The 21,767-nt window shown below is 47.1% G+C and overlaps 1 protein-coding gene across 1 annotated transcript; it reads left to right on the forward strand.

The window, feature by feature from the left end:
- Positions 1-410: 410 nt before the first annotated feature.
- Prnd (prion like protein doppel) lies at positions 411-3,018 on the forward strand. The gene is made up of 2 exons (XM_036183155.1): positions 411-442; positions 2,471-3,018. Exon 2 carries the CDS (start codon positions 2,482-2,484, stop codon positions 3,016-3,018), a length of 537 nt encoding a protein of 178 aa, XP_036039048.1. The 5' UTR covers positions 411-442; positions 2,471-2,481.
- Positions 3,019-21,767: the final 18,749 nt, after the last annotated feature.

The raw sequence follows: 21,767 nt of genomic DNA on the forward strand, positions 1-21,767 counted from the left end.
AGCTACAGGGCATGAGAATGCAAGCAAATGCCAGCCCTTCTTAATTGCTTCTTCCCCTAGCGGCTGCCTGAAAGAGGCCCCCGGCCACTGGAGGCTTGTCTTCAGGGGCAGGACCACAGATGTGTCCAGCAAGGCTTCCTTAAGTCGCCTTGAATGTGGGCAATGGAAGACGCCCAAGCTGTAGGTCTGAGTATTGTTCTCAGGTCCTTCTTAACTTCAAGATCTTCACGTGGTTTCATCAGTGAAGGGTAACGAGAAGCTCCAATCTTCCAGGATGGAGGAGTGACCCAGAAGCCCTTGATTGGTCCTGCCGAGGAGGGAAGGGCTGCCCTGTTTGGAGGGCGGTAAAGAGGCCCCCTCCCCCCAGCAGAGCCTATATAGCTGAGTGGTGGCCTGGAGAAAGCGTTCCTGAGCAGTGCGGTCACAGGAGCAGAGAACTGAGGTAGGTGGCAGGGGGTTCCCAGACCGAGCGGTGGCTTGTGACTTCCCTTCCTGCCTCCGGGTCCCCGGCAGGGAAGCTATGAACACCTCATGTCTGGCTGCCCCTGCATTCCTATGTTCTGATGCTACTGGGAAACGCTACTTCAGGGCTAACTGGCGGGAAATTTGCTTCTGCTTTTAAGCCCTTATCTGTGAAAGCTAAGCCCTTTCTCAAGAAATCTGTGCTTTCATTTCTTTTAAAAAAATATTTGACTCACTCTTAGAATTCTTCCATGATATTACTCTTATTTAAGATTTCTCCTACCACGATATGGTCTGATAACATGGGGGTACAGCCCCTTTTGGGAGATCAATAAATATTTACTTCATACTTGGTCCTCTTTGGGGAAAAGATGGTTTGAGATCGTTGTGATTGGGGTGAGGGGTGCTAGAGTCTGGGTACTTTACCCACCCAAGGGCTGAGACCAGAGCAGTGCCCACCAGGATGGGGCAATGAAGCCCCTCTGCATCCTCCAGAAGTGACAGGGTATGCTCGTAGGCTGGGAGAGGCTTGGGTCTTCTTTTGTTTTTGTTTGTAAAATAAGCATCAGTGTTACCCCAGAGTTACACACCCTAACAGGAGCATCGGGCCTGTCTAGGGATGCTGGGGGGTGGGGCATGCTTGCTGTGGCACTCCAGAGACCCACAGTAAATCTTCCTCTAGGTGATAGTCCCACATCATTGTGCTGTAGCAATCTATGTCTCTGGTCAAGACAGACAAAGGGCTTGGTGCTGGCGTTCAGGGTGGATTTCCACAGTAGCTAACTTCAGGAGCAAGATGTCATAGCTGATACAGCTGGAGGTGACAGGGAGGAGGGGACGTCCCTGAGATCAGCAGCTCTTTGGACCCTGGGATAATCTCGGCAGTCTCCCAAGTCTTGCTAACACCCCTTTCCTCTAATGCAGTGGTTCTCAACCTGCTTAATGCTGGGACACTTCCATACTCTTCATGTTGTGGTGACCCCCAACCATAAAATGATTTTGTTGCTACTTCATAACTGTAATTTTGCTACTGTCATGAAATGGAATGTAAATAAGTGATAGACAGTTTATCTGATACGTGACCCCAAGGGGGTCTGGACCCACAGATTGAGAACCACTGTTCTAATGTCCCTTGAAGTCCCTCAATGGCCTTGATTTCTGTTTGGTCTAGGAGCCATCGTGCCCCCAGCAACACAAACCATTAGCAGCACCTGCCCCTGCCTTCCTCACGGGCAGTGGGAGTTAACGGTGTATTCTCTCAGAATCAACATTGAATTCAAACTGGCTACCTACTACAGTGCAGCTTTGGGCTAATTACTTGATATCTCTGAATCCCAGAGCACCTTCTTATAAAAGTTGGATAAAAGTACTTTTTCCTTATGAGAATTAGATCACATCACAGAAGGGCCTGACATAGTGACTGACACTTAATAAGTGTGTGACTAGAAGCTATTAGGAGAGCAGAGGGCACATTGTCCCCTGGATGAGATTGGAGAAGTTGACAGCATCACATTTTGATGGTGATGGAGGAGGGCAGGACCCCTGGCTGCATCCCCACCCTCCTCTCACTGAGCTCTTTAGAATCAGCAGCCATGTTTTAGAGTAGACAGAGGAACGGAATGGGACAATGCCACGTCGGGGCAGCAGAAAGTAAGGAAAACGGAAAACACAGCCCAGATCTGACCCTTTGGTTCCAACTCTTACCTCCCAGGGGTTGTTGCCTTGAAAGACCTGGGCAACACAAGGAAAAGCTGCCTCCATTGTACATCTGTTTTCCTATGCATGGTCAACGACTTTCTAATCTTCTCATCTGCCCCAAACAGCAAAGATCAGACCAAGTGCAGAAATCCCTGGGCAAAACAGAGAAAGCTGCTAGCGAAGTTGGCCCTAGGCAGCCTGTGCATGAGACATCATTGTGAGCTGAGGCTTACTTTAAAATCTGTCACCTCTTGGAGGCTGGGACTCTGAGGCCTGTGGGTAGGGTAACAGCCCAGCCTTTCCCTTGCAGATTCTCACACCATGACGAACCGCCTGGGCACATGGGGGCTGGCCATCTTCTGTATGCTGCTTGCCAGCCACTTCTCCACAGTCAAGGCCAGGGGCATAAAGCACAGGTTCAAGTGGAACCGGAAGGCCCTGCCCAGCAGCGGCCAGATCACTGAAGCCCGCGTGGCTGAGAACCGCCCAGGAACCTTCATCAAGCAAGGGCGAAAGTTGGACATTGACTTCGGAGCAGAGGGCAACAGGTACTACGCAGCCAACTACTGGCAGTTCCCAGATGGGATCTACTATGAAGGCTGCTCTGACGCCAATGTGACCAAGGAGATGCTGGTGACCAGCTGCATCAACGCCACCCAGGCGGCCAACCAGGCTGAGTTCTCCCGGGAGAAGCAGGATAGCAAGCTCCACCAGCGAGTCCTCTGGCGGCTGATCAAAGAGATCTGCTCCACCAAGCGCTGTGATTTCTGGCTGGAAAGGGGAGCTGCACTGCGGGTCACTGTGGACCAGCCAGCAATGATCTGCCTGCTGGGTTTCATTTGGTTCTTTGTAAAATAAACAGCACCGAGGCTGGCAGCCACAGAGGTAAGCCAGTGGGCAAAGATGGGCAGAGGTACCCCAGTTCTCTCTCTCTAGCCCCTAAGTGTCTGAAGGTACCAATGTGACTTCCAAAGTCCCTCCCAAGTACTCCCCTCCCCACCGAGTGTTTAATAAGGTGTTTCACCGTCCCCATGCCCCACCCCTGTGGGACCTGGCTTCCCCCCACTTTTGCAGCGATAAATCAGCGAAGGAACACAGAAACTGTATTGTGCACTGCACCTGATTCCCCAGCTCGTGGATGTAGCCAGGCAACTGGGGTTTACATTGCTGAAGTCATCCTCCAGTATAGATGCAGCAAAGCTGGGGTTCCCCCAGTCTGTCTCCCCTCAGGTTTTCTGCTCTGTGTAGCCTGGAGCTACCTCATGATCACTCAGGACTCAGGTCCCAGTGCAGGCCTGTGTGTGGAGTGGAAGTCACACCCTGAAATAAGTGGGGATCCCTGGGCAACAGCTATGCACCCTGACACCTGACAGTGAGACTGAAATATTACAAAGAAGTTAAACTGAAGTAGACTCTACACAGACAAAGGTCCAGAAATCAGATTGTAGGGGAATTTGCCACTCACCCCCAGAGAGCAACTTCAGGGCAGGATGTATTTGTAGGGCTAGATTCTACTCCACAAGGATTGGTGTTTGCTGCCCTGGTCCCTGCCGACAATGGTCTGCAGACTTAAGAAACCCCTTGTAAATGACATGTTTGCATCTTTCTTTCTTTTCTTTCTTTGTTTTGTTTTTCTAGATGGGAATCTATGTAGCCCAAGTTGACCTCAAACTCAGGATCTTCTGGCCTCTGCCTCCTGAATGCTGGGATTACAGACAAGCGACCAAGCCCAGATGCTTGTCTACCTCTGATGTCCCCTGGTCCTGTGTGTGTGTTCTTGGGTATCCTGTGAACATCTTCAAACATGCTCCCTTTGTACAGAGCTCTCTGCGATATATATGACTATTATTTAAATTTTTTTAAAATCTAACCTTTTTAGATCCTTCCACAGGCCCTTCTCCCCTTTCGGGGTGGCCCCAGGAGTTGCTGAGGGTGTATTCTCTTTTGAAAGGAGCATCTGTGGGGGGTTAGTGGGAACGTGTATTGTCAAAGGATTCCTCTGCAGCATTTCAGGACACGAGAGCTGATAACAGTTCCTCATGTGCTGAGTTCCCACTGCTTCTCAAGGACATCTCTGGGAGGCTTCACATGGTAAAGGGCCTTGAGGCGGGCAGCCCAAGGACACACAGCCTTCCACCGGACCTTTTACCACTGGTCAGACAGCACAGAGAAATCAGCCTGCTGCTGCACTCTGCCACCAACCCGAGACTCCTGACTCCCGACTACTGGTTTAGGAGTCTGCTACTCCTAAACCAGAGAGCAAGGAGAAGCCCCGAACACACAGTTTCTCCTTTGCATGCCATTTTAAATAGCAGGCAGTCAAGAAAGATGGTTCTTAGATGGTGATGTTGGTGTTTCAGCTCCTGGCTCAAGGCTTAATTTCTAGGGTGGGCGCACAAAGCTGTTGGCTACCAACTTCATTCTGTTGTGAAAATTCTCAGACTGGACACAGTCCTTGCACCATGATGACTGTGTTCTCTCATACCACTGCTTGTCACACCCAGCGAACCTAACTGTGACAGCAAATGAATGTTCATGTGGGATTTGACTGCAAATTTTGCCTGTTAATTTTTTAGCTGAGACGTCCTTGCTCTTACAGATCAGAATGAGGATATTCGAGTCTGGCTTTGACTTGGCCAAGAGTTTACTGGCTGACCACTAAGAACAGGGCCCCTAATGGCACTTCTAGATTATTCTAGTAGTGACTTGATAACATGAACAATTTCACCAGCCATTGTTTTCTTATCCCTTCTTAGCGTTACTAAGTTAGCATGTGTGTGTGTGTGTGTGTGTGTGTCGTGTCGGTGCTCAGGCAAGCTGGAGCAGAGTGGGAAGGGCTGTACTTTCACGTCCAATTGTGTCAATGCTTCCCACTTCTCCTGACAGCCCTCTCCTTCACTCACTTGCAAATGCAAATGTAGAAATTTGCAATCCTAACACAAGGCGCTGGATACCTTAAAGCTTTACTTAACTTTATTTAATGCGTTCGGTCCACTTTTTAATGATTTTCCTTTTCTTGTTTCTCCAGGCCCATCTCTCTCCTTCTGCCCTAGTTTGAGACCTGTACCCCTTTGCTGTATTTAAATATAAAGACGAAGGTTTCTTATTTTGCTCCATTACAATCTTTAAAACACTATGATCAAGTGTATAATATTTGTTTCTCTGAAGTTCGCCTTCCTGACTTAATAGAATGCCATTAAACTCTCTGGATCACTATCTGACTAGTTAACATGGCCTTCTAGAAGACTGTGAAATATTCCACAGTACAGATGTGCTGGGACTGACACAATAATTTCCCTGTTGATAGAACGTCAGGTTGTTCTTATCTGGCAAACAATAAACACCCTTATAGAGACAGCCACAGTGCTTGGTGGTTTTATTTCTCTAGAAAAGATTCACTCCCACAAAATCCCTGCAACAAAGCAGGCCTCAAACTTTACTTTACTTGCATCCCCTGTTGTGTGGGACACAGCTGGTGATGCCCTTTGTCACAGCCTGAGAATGATCCCTTGGCAGTGTGTGAAGATGACACTCCTTCAGACACTGTTTCTGTATCTGCTGTCCTCGGCAGAGGACACACGAAAGCTTCCTGAGGACCCAGAGGACCCTTCAGACAGCACAAAACCACTGTCTACTCCAGACCTGGTTCTTGGCTCAAAACACGAGGAAGAGAAACCTGAAAATTAGGCAATGAGACTATGGGCCTTCCACTCAAAGAGCAGTGTCTGTGGGCAAGAGGGAACTCCTGGGGTAAAGTCTGACCTTGGCCTTTGGACAGACTCAGTAAAGTTGTCCATGCCAGCCTGCATCCCAGTGAGGATGCTCCAGATTGTAAGGCTCAATAGAACAGGATGGAGCCCTGTCACAGTAGCCACCCTCCCCTCTCAGCTTAGGCAAAAGACCAGTCAGCATCTCTCTCAAGTCCCTGTACCTGACACAGCCCGAAGGCAGCTGCCAGCCTGCAGAATCTCCTCCTCTGGGCTTCGTGAGATGTGTGTACCACTAGCAGGGGTCATGATCCTCCCTACCCCAAACTCTCAGTAACTGGCTTGGGTGTGGCACATTGTATCGGGGGCTGCTTCACTTACAGTATGGACACACCCACACCTCCACCCAGCACTTTTCCTCCATTACTGTGTGAGGCTAGACAAGGGTGCCCTAAGGTGCCTGGGTATTCCCATATGGCATATTCTGGAGTCTACCAGGCTCTGTTCTGAAACATTAGCAGAAGGTTTCATATGCCCAAAGGCAGACAGCCTTATAACAGAACACACGTGCCAGAATGGTCAAGATCTCCACTGATGTGCCTTTGTGACCAGTCCCCACCAGAAGCTTAGACACAGGTCTTTGGACAGTGAACCTGTTGGCAAGCCTAGCCAGGCCAGCAGCCACATGCTTGTCCTTCCTGCCCCAAGGCTATGAATCAGACAAGCACAGGGCAGAGATCCACTTCAACTGGGCACCCAAATTTCTTGTAGATGGCAAAGGATCAGACCAGCCTACCACTGGGAATTCGGGACCTTGTCAATGGGAGTAAATCCTGGAACAGTGGGAGTAAGCTACTGGGCTTCGAGACATCTCTAAGCCCATCCTAAACTGTTCAAAGAAGGCCCCAAGGAAACACACTCAGCTGGTCCCTTAACAAATAGGAATCATTACTTGGGCTTGGAGGCTCAGTGGAAGTGTTACCTCTGAGCAGAAATAGGCACCAAGAATGCTCAAAATCCCACCCTGTGGACCCCAAAGCCCCAAAACTGTCTCACAACAAGCATTGAGCCCAGAGAGGCTGGAAGAGTTGGTTTCTCTGATACTGTGTTGGAAGCTTCAGACCAGGATAAGCCACATGAGCTGACCACCCCTCACCCGTAAAGACCTTCCCGGCTGGCATCTCCCAGTACTCAATCATCACCACCTCCCCAGGAAACCTTCCCTGTGCACTGGTCTCCGCTGGACCTCCCACCGGGGGATTCCCAGATTCTATTTTGGTGTTAAGCCTTTTGTGGAAGTGTTGCCTTCTTAAACAATGTAGATTGTTTTAGCTCCAGATGACTCGACCAGAAAGCTGTGGAAGGAAATTATCAGGAGACAGACAGGAACTAGAGGAAGCCGGAAACAAGCAGGTCAGGGCCAGAGGTATTAATTACCACAGCTGGCCTCCCTGGAGGGAGGGAGAAAGACAGTGTCGGGGAATGGTGAAGGGCTGTGGAGAACGCACCCATGGGTATCCAAGGAAGAAGTCCCCCCCACTCATGTTCATTAGAGATGAAGTGAGTACTGGGACTTACCAGAGGAGGGTGTTAGCCCCAGCCACGCACACACAACCCCTGCGGGCCAGTTCAGCACCTTGGAGAAGGGTTTCAAGTCCAAATCAGAGAATAGCATTGGGTCAGATAGGGAAGGGCTGCATCAGTGTGTGGTTCTGGAATTTCCAAGCCTGTATTTAAGCTTCCTACATTTTTAGCTGGCTTTTACTTTTCACTCTGTGCTACCTCACACTTAAAAAAAAAAAAGGAATGGGGTGTAACTTAATGGTAGAGCATTTGCCCAGCATCCCTGAGGCGCTGGATTCAACCCAAAGAACAAAAGAGAAAGAGAAAGGGGAAAAATGAGGGGGGAAAAGGAAGCTTGAATAAGCCAAAATATGTTTTTGGAGTCTGACGAGATGTCAAAGAAGTTAAGAGCACTGGCTGCTCCCCAGAGGATCTGGGTTCCATTCCCAGCAACCACATGGCAGCTCACAACTGTCTGACTCCAGCTCCACAAATCTAATGCTGTCTTCTGGCCTCCACAGGTACCACCAGACACATACGTAGTTCACAAACACACACAGGCAAAACACCCATACACATAAAATAAAGCTAAATCAAAATTCAACAACAACAACCATGTTCTCCCCTCTGCTTTCCTTGTTTTTAATATTTATTTATTTATTATATACACATAAGAGGGCACCAGAACTCATTACAGATGGTTGTGAGCCACCATGTGGGTGCTGGGAATTGAACTCAGGACCTCTGGAAGAACAGCTAGTGCTCTTAACCACTGAGCCATCTCTCCAGCCCTGCTTTCCTTTGAACAAAAGGCAAAGGGTTAGTGGACTTTCCTTAGCCTTTGGCCCACTTAGAGTGACCAAAGTGTGGAGGCCTCTCCCAGGCCCCACTCCTGTGTTAGCAGCATTTTCTGGGTTTCTTTGGTTTCTGGGCAGAATCAAAGAATTACCCCTGGTTGAAGTTGGTGTTGTCTGTTGTTTCGTTCCTCGTAGCTGAGAAGAGACTGGCCTGTATAGACAAATACTCCCAGAAATCCAGCTGTTGGGCCCTCACTGGGGCAGGCTTTGACTGCCATCATTTTTCTGGAGGGCCCCCATGTCCAAATTTCAAGGTCATTGGCCCTCTGCCTTGGCAGATGGATTTTACTTAGATCAGATGGATTTTCCTCTGGGCCCCAGCACAACTCCTCACTTAGGAGCTGTGTTTCAGATGACGCCCACTTTTGCCTCACCCTGGGGTTCTGCAAGCTCACCTCGTCTTCATCCCGTTTTCATATCCATAAATCCTGCCCACATCTGGAGCTCCTATGATGTACTGGACCACAGTAGTGGAGGACATATGTGCCCGTGAATAGCCAGAGGTGTGTTAGCATACCATTTGTGGGTGGGGATATACTATTTGTCACTTTCTACGGTGTAAATGGTGATGTGGCCAATTTCAAGGCACCAGCTTGAGATACTAAATGTAGAGTGTGAGGGAACTCATATGTGTAAAGCTCGAGAGCCTGTCTGACCAGCTCCACACAGTTTTCAATGTAAGTTTAATGTATAACCTTTACACATGTTAGTTAATCTCCATAGTTTCTATAGCCTCCCCAAGCCAGAGCTCACAGCAAGCAGCTCAGCTGGATGGATGAGAGGCTGCCCCCTCAGCTAGCTGGAGACCCAGTACTAGGTGGGCCTAGGAAGAGCTGAGCAGAGAAGAGATGTGGCACAGGCCACTGTTGGAGTTGAGGACAATTTAGCAGTGACTGTGGTCTTTCTCTTACATGCCCAATACCAATCAGACTGTTGTGACATCACCGTGAGTGACTCTCTATCACCAGCTTCCTGTCTTCATGGCCTGATGGAGACCTGAGAAAGTTCTAGCTAGGCCCAAATGTCCTCAGGTGTAGCTCAGTGTCAGACGGGAGGGGAGAGGCATGGAGGGCAGGGCCCAAGATTTTCTAGGAAGCCTTGAAGGCTTCAGCACTTGCTCTGTGGACACCTTACTCAGCGAGGATGTTGGTGAGGGAGAAGTATGGCAGGCCTTAGGAAAGCGGAGGCCATGGCCAGGCTTGCACTTCTGGAGATGACTCCAGGCTGCAGCACACAGCAGAGACAAGGCAGCTGAGTGCAGAACACATTGAGTTTGGGGGGTTCCACTGCGATCACACTTCCGTCTAGCTCCTTCATTGTCCATCTCTCCTACTAAGTGGGTGCTGGCGCCCAGGGTTCCTCCAGCTCCAGGACCCTGCTCAGGCATTGTGCACCACCAGCCAGGCAGCCCCAATGGGCTTTTTAATCTCAGTGTCTCCCAGCCCCACTGCACAGGGGTTTTCACAATGCCTGCCCAGGGAGTGTCTGTTCGAGACCTAGCAGGGATGGCCTGTGTTTTCCACCTCATCTTTGCTGAAAGGGGGTGCTACAGGGAAACGCCCAAAGATCTTAAACCCATGTCCCACAGGGAGGGAGAAACACAGAGGCTTAAAGGGTCTGACGTGTGACTATGGGAGCTCAAGATGGGGGCTTTTAGCTGGCCCTCGAGTCATCAGAGCTAAGACTTGGGCACAGTCCAACAAGAGGAAAGAATGGGGCCATGAGGGCAGGTTCTCCTACAGAAGAGAACGTGCCCAGGGGCCTGAAGGGCCAGAAAGGAACAACACGTTCTGTACACCCTGCACTGCTCCTGAGAGTCCAGCGTAGCCGGACTGGAGAATGCTGAGAAATGGACCAGACAGCAGATAGCAGGACACAGCGAGCCTCCCTTACAGACCAAAATGAACCCAGCCAAACTGCCCACCACCGGCCCCACCCAACTCTTGGGAATAGGGCTGACAGGGCTTTCTCTATGAGCTGGCCTGGCCCTGGACACACAGCGAGGGGTCTGCTGCACAACATCTTCAGCAGGCCAATAGATGATGAGACTGGAACAGTGACCCGGAATCTTTAATTCCAGGTGTGATAAGATGTAACAAGTACAGGGGCTTTGGGTAATAAATAAAAGGCTTCCACCATCTGGAAGTCAGGGAAGACCTTCCTACAGAATGATGCCTGGGAGGTGGGACTGAGACTAAATTTGAATGAAACACATTAAAAACTCACTCCCAGCCGCCTTGAGGACCTCCTTGGCAATTTCTAATAATTAAAACATGTGGTCTGAGCAATCCCAGTCCTAAGCATGTATCTAAGAGAACTGTTCGCAGCAGCCTTCTGCAACAGGTGAAACCTGAAGCAAACACAAATGTCCAGGAGTAGGGAGTGGATTGTCATCGTACAGTGACTCCAACAGAGCTACTCAGTGACAGAAAGGAATGAAACTCTTCCAACTGATGAGAGCAATGAGCACAAACCTCAGAGTTTATCACTGAGCAGAGATAACACTCAAAAAACACACATCGCATGACTCTGGTTTTCACGGGGTTCAAGAACAGACAAAACCAATCCATGCCAACACAGGGCAGAATGGAGCTAAATGGCTATTTAAAAAGATGAACAACATCCCTGAGGATGAGATTTCTGTATTTTAATCTGCATAGTGGTTCTGCAGATGCACACACACTGAAATTTTTTTCCACCTTCTTGCCCTTGCATGGGTGGTCTTTGATCAAATTATTCAACCTCTTTGTTTTGTGGTGCTGGGGAGGAACCTAAGCCCGTGCACACACTGGGCAAGTCCTCCATCCCCGAGCTATGTGGGCAGCCAAAGCTTTGAACCTCAGCTTCTTCATCCACACAGTAAGTGTGACACCACCCTCTCGGGAAGCCCTGGAGAAAAGCAAACAAGAAGTTGCCTCAGAACTAAGGGTTGTGCCACTGTGTCAAGATAAAAAAGTAGAGTCTTAAGTAAGGAGGTAAATAAATTTATTCTGATCTACAGAGGTCTCCCTTTTTCTTCCCTCTGCTTGCTGCCCTGTGCTGGGGTCCCCCACAGTAGATCCCCAGCCATGCCATTCCTGGAAGGAATGCAGTGGGCCAATACACCATGGAAGCTCAGGGAAGGCTTTCAGTACAGGAAGTGCTTGCAAGTTCACAGTGTGCACAGCTGGGGCCTCTGGGGGCTGTGAAGGACACCTGCCTCAGGGTCATCCACCCCACCAGCATCTCTCATCTTTCAAACACTGATTAAGGACAGCTCCCATCCTTACTTCCCATCAGCTCCAGCCCAATGTGAGCCTGGGCTCAAAGAACCTCAGATCACTCAGGTCTCATTCCTAGTCATGAGAGCTGGAGTCACAGGAGCAAATAAATGGCAAAGACTCGAATCTCTGAGGAAATGGTCCACCTGACCCTTGACCTTTCTGGCAGCCCCATCAGTTTTTACCATGCTTCTGTTTCAGGGTTTTTGACAATGGATAGGTGATTCCACAATGTCAAGTCTAGTGAGCAGGTTAACCAACCTCTGAAGTTCTGGAATACAAGTGTGTTGTGGGAATTTTCTCTATTCAGCCAATGGCTTTGAAAGGACCAAGCAGATGCCAGAACAGGCTGCTCAGTCTTCTCTCAAGCCTCATTTTCAGTTTCCTGAGACTTGAGCAAGCAGTTTCTGGGAGGGCCGTGAACAAAAGACATAGTCTTTGCAGTAGCTCCCTTTCTGCACATATTCTGACCGCTCAAAGTTCAGCCAATTGTTTTCTGTCTGAGACCCTTCACCAACTTAGAGCTATGTGCATGGGTCAATGTGAATGTGTGAGGCCAGCCCCCATGGCAGCTCAGGGACAAAGCCTGGGACTTGTCCAGGCCTGCCCAGAAATGGTAACTGTAACCCCCAACCAGTAAATTCAAAGGTTACACACCCTCAACTAATCATATGACACAAAGGCTTGTATCACCCTGGTTTTTCCCTTTAAAAACCCCTTACCCTGAGAACTCAGGGCCATCCTCCTCCACCCGCTGGGTTGGAGTGTTGGACATGGACCAAGCCTGGGCTTCCTTGCTATCAATAAACCCCTGTGTGTTTTGCATCAGATATCGGCTCTGTGGTGGTCTTGCTTGGGGGGTCTTGAGACGAGGGCACAACAGCTTCAGGCTAACAAAACCTGGCCTGAAGGCATGGTCTTGTCTGCTATATGACCCCCTTAAGAGCTGAGGAGAGGGAGGGGTCAGGTGTTCTCTTTTGAGTGGTGAGAGCCGGATTGTGGTTGGTCCCCTACATTAATTATTCTTTTGGTTATTGCAACAAAAATGCCTGACAAACAGAGACTAAGAAAGGAAAGGCTCATTTGGGCTCACAGTTAGCAGGCACAGACCATCATAGAAAGGACCATCATGGGCAGCAGGAGCCTGAGTCAGGGCCGCATTGCATCTTTAGTTGGGAAGCATAGAGATGAATGTAGTGCTCTGTTCCTGTGATGGTTTAAACGAGAATGGCCTCCATAGGTTCATACATTTGGACACTTGGTTCCCAGTCAGTGGAACTGTTTGGGAAGAATTAGGAGGTGTGGCCTTGTTAGAGAGGAGGTGTGTCACACCATTCTCTCTCTGCCTTCTATTTGCAGATCAAGATGTGAGCTCTCAGCTGTACCTGCCACCATACCTTTGCTTTGCCATCATGGACTTTAACCCCCTGAAACTGTAAGTCCAAATTAAAACCTTCTTTATAAGTTGCTGTGGTCATAGTGTCTTATCACAGCAATAGAAAAGTAATGAAGACAGCTCACTTTCTCCTTTTATTTCATCCAAGACTCCAACACACTGACTGGGGCTACCCACACAGTTAAGGTGGGTCCTCTCACCTTGACGAACCTAATCTAGATCATTCCTCACAGGTATGCCCAAAGACTTGCCTCCTAGATGGTTCTGCATCCGGTCACATTAATAATCAATATTAACAATCACACCAGGTGATCAACATGTTTTAGGCATTCATTTTTAAACTGAAAATATGCACCATAGCTCAGCCCAAAGACCTTAAACAGCATATGCTGAAAACATCTGACACAGTACTTAACTTGAAATCTAGGGCAATTGCTTTTTTCTTTAAAGATGTTATTCTTAACATGCATCATACATGTGATTCCAAGTAGTTCCAACTTCTAATTATAGAAAGATCTGCTTCTTGGCTCACACTGAGAATGTGCATGTGGAAGAAGAGACATGAAGAAGTCATGGCCTGTGCATAGTGAGTCCCTAAAAGGATTTTGAATAGATGTGAGATCAATTTATTCTGTTTTCATTGCAGACTCTTATATGTATATAGCTTGAGTTGTTTCTGATGAAAGGATGTTCTCATACATATTCATATTTCTTTTCAATAATTGTGTAATTTTTAGGGGGAAGTTAAGATCTGGAGTAATCGGACTTTTGTATGAGTAAGAAAGGAAAGAAATTTATACCAGACAACATTGAGCTACTTATAAAAATGTTGCTATGGCAATGGCATACATACCAGAGTCTCCTAAGTGCCAGTGGGAGTAACAGGAAGGAAGAAATGTGGCTTCCATGGCACATCCGCTCGCTGACTCATCCATCCATCCATTCATTCACAGGCCTGATGCACTTAGCTCTGTGTCAGGTGTGGTGTGACACGAAAGGAGGCAGGATTCTAGTCCTTGTACTCAAGGACCCACAGTCTGCCTGAGAGAGGCAACAAAGCCAGTGGCTAGGCAGCATAACCTACTGGTAAATGTAAGGACACCGTGACTTCAAAGATGAGCTTTGCTGTTTTTGAAGCAGATGGGGAGCAGTGGGGGAGAATTCTCGGTGTGGGGTTTGGCCAGTCCACATGCATAGACCTGTGCAGGAAGCTGGTAGAATGGGTACACGTCTCCATGGCAGAGAACCTGTACTGGTTCAGGGATTGATTGCCCAGGGAGGGGCTTCCTGGCTGGCCTGTGGCCACCAGCAAGCCCTCACACCCTGGTATGTTCCGTTTCTTGTCTCAAGGTGCATCTCATAGACTTGAGCTGTGGATTAGTAAAGGGGGAGCCTGTGTAGTCCAGGCTGACCTTGAACCTGTGGCCATCCTACTTCAGCTTCCCAAGTATTGAGACTGCAGGTAGATACCACCATGCCTTGCTTGTATGAACACTTCCTTCTTGACACATACAAAAGTTTTTGGTCTTGAGGAGCCAAGGCATACACTTACCAAGCAATCTTTTATACCCACTGGTCACAAATCTAAAGCCAGGGGGTGAAGGCAAACCCTCAGCCCATACTTTTTAAAGAAATGAAATGTGTAGTTGGAGAGCTTCTCTCCAGGTCCCACTAAGCCCCAGCAGTCCAGTAGTCCACTTATAAAATAAACACACAGACATTTACATTATTTAAACTGCTTGACTATTAGCTAAGGCCTATCATTGTCTAGCTCTTACTCTTATAGAAATGGGTATACCTGATGCAGGGCACCTCCTGGGGGAGATCTGGTTTCTAAGTGGCCATGGTCTTTATTAGACTTCCAGGCATACCTGGAGTTCAGTTTAGACTCTCCACAGACCAACTTGGGGTTTAGCCCCATCCTTGCTCAGCCACCAAGGTCTTCTCTATCGTACACATTCTGTACTTCGCTGATGAAGTTGTTCCCACAAAGGTCCAGTATAACAGCCTGACACAACCAAGTGGAAATGTATAATTAATTAAGTGGATGGTGGAAAGGAGGTCATTTTCTCACTGTTGTAGTGGGGATTTACAGAGCAAGTGGAGGCTCCAATGATCCATGTGGTAATTGAGTGGTGATGGAGACATCCTCCTAACTGGGCTACTTTAACACAGCTTCAGAAAGTTACATATAGAAACCTGTGCCTGTCTATGTGCACACCATTATTACATACACACACATTTCCTTGCTCTGTCAGCTAAGAAGACCTAAAAGGAATGCCATCCAGTTGTAACCAACACACCTGGCCCCAAGATTCTGGTTTCCAATCCCAAGAACCCTTAGAGAATTGACAATTTTTAAAACAGGCAGAATATACAAGGCTCAAGATGCTGCTAGTCCCACTGGTTGAAAATAAGACCACTACCACAATCCAAATTTGAAGCAAGCTTTAATTAAATACTGTCCAGGTTGATGAACTTTCTGGCCAGGTCCATCTCTGGATTCCCAGAAAATGGCCGTGAGTCATGCCTTTCCGAGGTTTACAAGGGCAAAACCACAGAGTCACTGAATTCCCCATCAGGTCCAGTCAGGGGTAAGCATATATCCTGATATACTTCCTGCCTGTATATCTCCCACCTACACTCAATCAGGGGCAAGTGTACATGCTGACCTATTTCCTGACCATGTACCTCCTGCCTACATATGCTGTGGGATGGTCTTTCTGTACACTGTGAATATGTGTTGCTCTCATTGGTTGATAAATAAAACTGATTTGGCCTATAGCCAGGCAGAATATAGCTAGGTGGAAAAGTCAAACTGAATAGAAGGGGGAAGAAGGGTGGAGTTGAGAGAGATGCAAGCCTGCCACCCAAGAAGCAAGATGCCAGCAGACTGGTAATGCCATGGCCATGTGGCAATACATAAATAGAAAGGGGCTAATTTAAGTTATAAGAGCTAGTTACTAATAAGCCTGGGCCATTGGCCAAACATTTATAATTAATATAAGCCTCTGAGTGATTATTTGGAAATGGCTATGGACCAGGTTGAAACAGAGAAACTCCATTTACATACATGTGATCAAACATATCTGGAACAGATAGGTCAACACAGGGAAACAAACAGGAACTTGTTCTTAACAGAAAACAACTCATAAGCTGCAAGATATATTTTTCCTGTTTTGGTCTCACAATGCCTGGAGCATCATACAGGGCCAGAAAATAAAAGAAGTGTCATGAACAAATAGACACAGACAAATGCATCATGACAGCTTGGATCTTGGATGTCCCCAAAGCCCCATGTGTTAAAAGCTTGGTGGCCCAGTCCTGCAGACCCAAAGCTTCAGGATCTCCATGACACAGGGGAACAACAGGATATCCTAGGCCCTGTGTCCCCAGCTCTGATTCACACAGGCCCAAGAGCAGTAGGGCTAACCTTCAAGGACGGAGAGACAAAATGAACTCCCTGTCTCATAAATCAATGATTTCAGTGTGGTGGTGGTGTTGTTGTTGTTACACTAACAGAAAGCTAACACACCCATACTCACAGGTCTATGTCAAAGAAACACAGAGGCTATGGAAAAAGTCCCCAGTGACCAATGAACAGAGCCGGAACAACCTGAGCCACAAAGCGAAGCAGTGCTGAGTTAAAGCCCCTCCCACAGTGTGTGAGCCCCTAGTGATTTGAGCAAAGGGGAAGAAGAGAGAACTCTCCCAGGCAAAGGGATTTCAAGCAAGTTATGCAAATGCCTCTCCATCTGGGGGAGGGACAGCATATACCTCCACTCAGGAAGTGTGCAGCAAGCAGAAGACAGAGGGCAGAGACTGTCAACAGGACAGCGGGCAGCCAAGGTCAACAGCAGCGGCCATAAATCCCGCTAAGGTTCTCGAATGTTCTCCTGACACGGAGAATACTAGCTTTCCCTGTCACTCCTGGTCTCAGCACCAGAAAGCATCAGACAGTCAAAGAGACAGCCGCAAAACTCTTCAAACTCTCAAGCCATCCTCAACAAGGGAAGTGTCAGCAGCCCAGTGGAGCCTGAGAAGATATAGCAGTGGGAAACACAACCAATGTAGGGGGCTGGGTGGGTGTATGGGAACTCTGCACTGTCTCCTTGATTTCTCTGTAAGTAACAACAACAACAAAGTCCTTAAAACACACACACACACACACACACACACACACACACACACACACACACACAAGCAATGGGGATTGGGGGGTGCTGAAGAGGTGGCTCAGTGGTTAAGAGCTCTTCCTGCTCTTGCAGAGGATCCAAGTTCTGTTCCCAGCGTCCATATCAGGCATCCCCCAACCACCTGTAACTCTAGCTCCCAGAGGATCTGATGCCTCCAGCAGCCTCCACGGGCACCTGAACTCATGTGCACACACCTCTACAGTGATAAACATGTATACATGATTTAAAACAGTAAAAGTACATCTTAGAAAAACAACAACAGAAGATACGGAAATGTTTGCAGAAACTAAGAGATGGCAGATTGCTGCCCAGACAGTACAGAGAGCTTCCATACTGGGGTGAGTGTGCAGGCTGTGTGTGAGGGCTGTGTGTGAGGATTAACAGCAGGGTATTCATCCGATGCTTGTGCAATTAAATATAAGTCAATGAGGGTGAACATTTAAGAATTTTTGAGATAGATGAAGGCATAATTTTTACCATAGTGTAAAAGGAAAAATACAAATAAAAGTTGAGGGGAAGATTTGAACCTGTAATCCTCGAGACTTAAAAGGCTGAGGCAGGAGGAAGTAGATGCCAGCCAGCCCCCCCCCCCAAATTAGAGAAACCCTGCCTCAGAAACAAACAAGAAGAGAAAAAGCAGTGGTAGGTGGATGTCCAATGGCCAGTGAGCACACAGGAAGGCACTCAGTCTCACTGAAACACAAATCTATAGTGAGTGCCACTACACTGTGAAATGCTGATACCAATTCAATGAGTAAGAGAGCTGAGTCATGCTCATATATAGTATAGGGACCAGGGCTACAAAAGACACATCGAAATGTTCAGAGTCACCTATACACAATAGCCACAACATAGAAGCTGCCCGAAGACCCAGGGGTAGAGGGATTGCTGCAGTGATGTTGTTTTTCTGTTGGCACAGAGGCTGCACTTTCATCTACTGCTGCCACAGACAGTAACTGTGGCTCCCAAGTTACTGGCTTGCTTCTCTGGCAGCTTCCTTGCTGCTCAGGCCAAGGCTTGGAGGGAATTCTGTCCCACAGGCACCAGCTCTGTTGCTGCTGCCAAATATAGCTTTTAATTAAATCCCTATGTTCTATTTATCAATAAGACTTGGGAGTCAAAGGCTGGGATGAAAACCTGCCAGCTCAGAGAGGTTGAGTAGCAGCTAGCTGACCCTCTCTCTTTACCCATGTCTCCAAGAGAATGTCCTTCGACTTCACCAAAACAAAAGAACCCATGCTGCACTAAGTCCCTCCCTACTACTTCCTGTGTATCTCTGCATCTGTCTACCAGACACCCTATGACTCTCTATGATTACTTTCTGTCAACTAAGTGCTAACTCAGTGTCCTGACACAAGGTTGATTTTATTTAGTGAACGCAAATGCAAACTCTGGGTTCACAGTGTGATTGAATACCCTCCAGCACGGTGATGTTCTAGTTATACCACAGAATATATACAGCAACCAAAAGAGCTGATTACTGTAGTTCTACACCCAGAATGAATGAATCCTACAGATTTCTTGAGCAGTGTGTGTGTGTGTGTGTGTGTGTGTGTGTGTGTGTGTGTGTGTGTGAAGGGCTCTAGCAGGCCTGAGCATAGAAAACATGACATCAAAGGTTTTGTCCTTTACTCCTCTCTCTCCCTTGCTAAACCATTAGATTACATTCCTAAAGCTAGCCACCAAGGTCTATTCCCTTATTTAGCCACTGACTTATTCCTGAGACTGATCACCAAGGTCCAACTATCAAAACATCTAAGTCCAACAATCAAAATTCATTATTTTGACTAACCTAATTAAAATACCCAATCAGAACTAACCAATGCCTCCTAGCTCATTCTAACACAGACCTCCCTTTTTTGCCCTCTTAAAATTAACACTTGCAAAGATATTTGCTGCTGTTTCTGCCCAATTCAGATCCAGCCACCTTGTCTCTTTGCCCTGCTTAATATAGGATCTCTGTGTTTGGTTTGTGCTTGGAAATTGCTATTTGGGTGTGATCTGTGCCTAATCCAGGGTCCAGAGAGGAGCACCCTGCAGTACTCAGGTCCCTTCAGATAGATAGATAGATAGATAGATAGATAGATAGATAGATAGATAGATAGATAGACAGATAGATAGGAGACTCTGTGTCTAAGAAGCTCAAGGGTAGACTTATTTTTTGAAACTGAATTCTCACTATGCTGCCCAAGCTGGCCTTGAACTAGGATCTCTCTGCCTCATCTCTCAAACAGCTAGGATAACAGGTGTGTGCCAATGTTTCTGCCACTGTATAGGCACCAATACAGAGATAATGGAAATGGGAATAGTAGCAAGGCATAGTGGTGCATACCTGTAATCTCAGCCCCAGGGAGGTGGAGGCAAGATTAACCTGCCTCTGTGTGGTTACTCAGGCAGAGACACAGAAAAGCATACTGACCTGAAGATGTATGCACACCAACCTGAAGACATAAGCACACCAACCTGAAGATGCATACATACTGACCTGAAGATATGTGCATACCAACCTGAAGACATGTGCAGGCTGTAGTGGCTCTGGAATGTCCTGTGGAAGCCCTGTCAGAAGCATGGTCCTTGTTAGATAAAGAGGCAGCAAGAGGTTGGTTTGGGAAAGGAACTGACACAAAGTCCTCCTAGGAATGAGCTTCATTAGAACTGGGAGCCATGGTCAGGCCTTGGGGTAGCAGAGCATTTGAAGGGAGCAGGGCATTGTATCAGAGAAAACAAAATGGGGTCTTCGTGGGAAGGGGAGGCTATTACAGTCCCAGGGAACCAGCCTCAGGCTGCAACAGGGCTCAAAGAGAAAGCCACAGCGCCATGAAACTAAGACATTTTTTCTATCTGAGGGATTTTTAGGGGATAGGGAAAAAACTCATATATACTCTAGCTGGTTACTTGTCTTTATTTTCTCATGTTGGCTTTTCTCATCTCTTTGTTCTTCACAGCTATATATACTCCAACAGCATCCCTCAGGCAATATAAAAGTTACATTTGAGGGCCATACTTCATTTCTTAAGTAAATGATAAGAAGCAGAGTCGTCCTGACAATATACATGTGATAAATCTCAACTTCTTAATTAGTGGGGCTGTAAAGTACAGCTGCAGCTGCAGAGAAAGAATCAGTCTTTATGTTATCTAACTAAAGAGATAATCTTATGAAGGATTAAAAAGAGTTATAAAGCTAAACTATCGAGGAGTCTAAGAAAAATAAAGAAATTGTGCATATATTCTATATTTCTAAGCGTAGTAACATTTTAAACTAACATTTTGTTATTAACAATCATAAAATGTCAGTTTCTCTTGGACTGGGAGTGTTTACAGAGCTGTATGTTAAATGCTTTGGTTGGAACTCAAGTTTACCTTAATTCTCTTAATATGAGCTCATTTTGGCATTCTCCAAGGCGTAGTGACACTAAAATTATTTTAAATCTTAAAATATATGTATATGTTTTTGTCCTGGATGTAGCTTCTAATTATCTAAGAACACCTACAGCCCTCATTTGGGGCTACAGAGTCAGGTTATTTTCTGTAGTCTTGGCTAGTCAGAATACATTTTCACAAATTGAGGTTAGGAATGGGTAGAAGGACTTAATCACTTGCCAGCTAGCAATAATTGGGCTTTTTGTATTTGCAACCTAGCCAGATAGCTCAGTATGTCCTTGTGCACTAAGATAGGGAATGGTTATCTAAAAAAAAATTATTATCAAGACACCTGGTCTAATCCGAAGTTACTCTGAAGCTTTAACTCAGCTAATGGGATAAAAGCTGTCTTAGAGCTGAGGAAATACAACTATTTTCCTATATCAGCCTGAGCTACAATATAAAACAGCTCTCAGGGACTTATAATTCCTGACTCATGTAGCATTACTTTGTATTCAATTATTCATCAAAACTCTGTGTAAGCTAACATTATTGCTATCAAATGGACAATACAGCTTAAGGAGGAGTCATCTTCACAGATAAAGATCCCAATAGATTGGGCTGCATTCATGAGAGAAACACACTACAATACAGGCAGTGGGGGATTTCCCATAGCCAATTAGGGGAAAATTGCAATAAGCACATATGAAATTACACACAGAAGCAAACAATATTCTGGGGTCTATGGCCCTACAGCCATGCTTAACGAAGTTTCCCATCAGAGAATTATTCACCTAGTGGGTTGGCATCTTGAATATTAATTGCCACCTGCTGTACTATGTCATGGCCCTTGGCAGGAGGCTTTGCTTCAAGACCTGGAAAGGAGATTCATTAAAGCAGCCATAAGAGAGATGGCCGCCTGGAGGCAGAACTGGGGAAGGGAAGCCCGGGAAAACCTCATTGGCTTTCTCTGTCAATGCCTAAGAACCAGGGGCCCATCAGGTGTCTCACCCTTCCATGCTCAAGCAGCCAGGACTGAGATTCAGAGGAGCCATTCTTGGTCCTGGTGACCTAGTCATGGGACACAGAGGTGTCAACAGCTGAGGTCTGCTGGAGACAGGGGACAGGGTGGCATAGGGACAGAGAAGAGCCTCACTACAGGGAGTCACCCCAAACAAATTGTGTGCATGCTGGACCCACAATGGCCACACCCCCACACCCCCACACCCCCAGTGCCCTTCAGCTCCAGACTATAAAGAGGGAAGGAT

Source organism: Onychomys torridus, chromosome 4, assembly GCF_903995425.1.
Source record: "Onychomys torridus chromosome 4, mOncTor1.1, whole genome shotgun sequence".
In the NCBI taxonomy this organism is placed as follows: Eukaryota; Metazoa; Chordata; class Mammalia; order Rodentia; family Cricetidae; genus Onychomys; species Onychomys torridus.

Coding starts and splice junctions, on each gene's coding strand:
- Prnd (XM_036183155.1), top strand. CDS start 2,482: ATGACGAACCGCCTGGGCACATGGGGGCTGGCCATCTTCTGTATGCTG.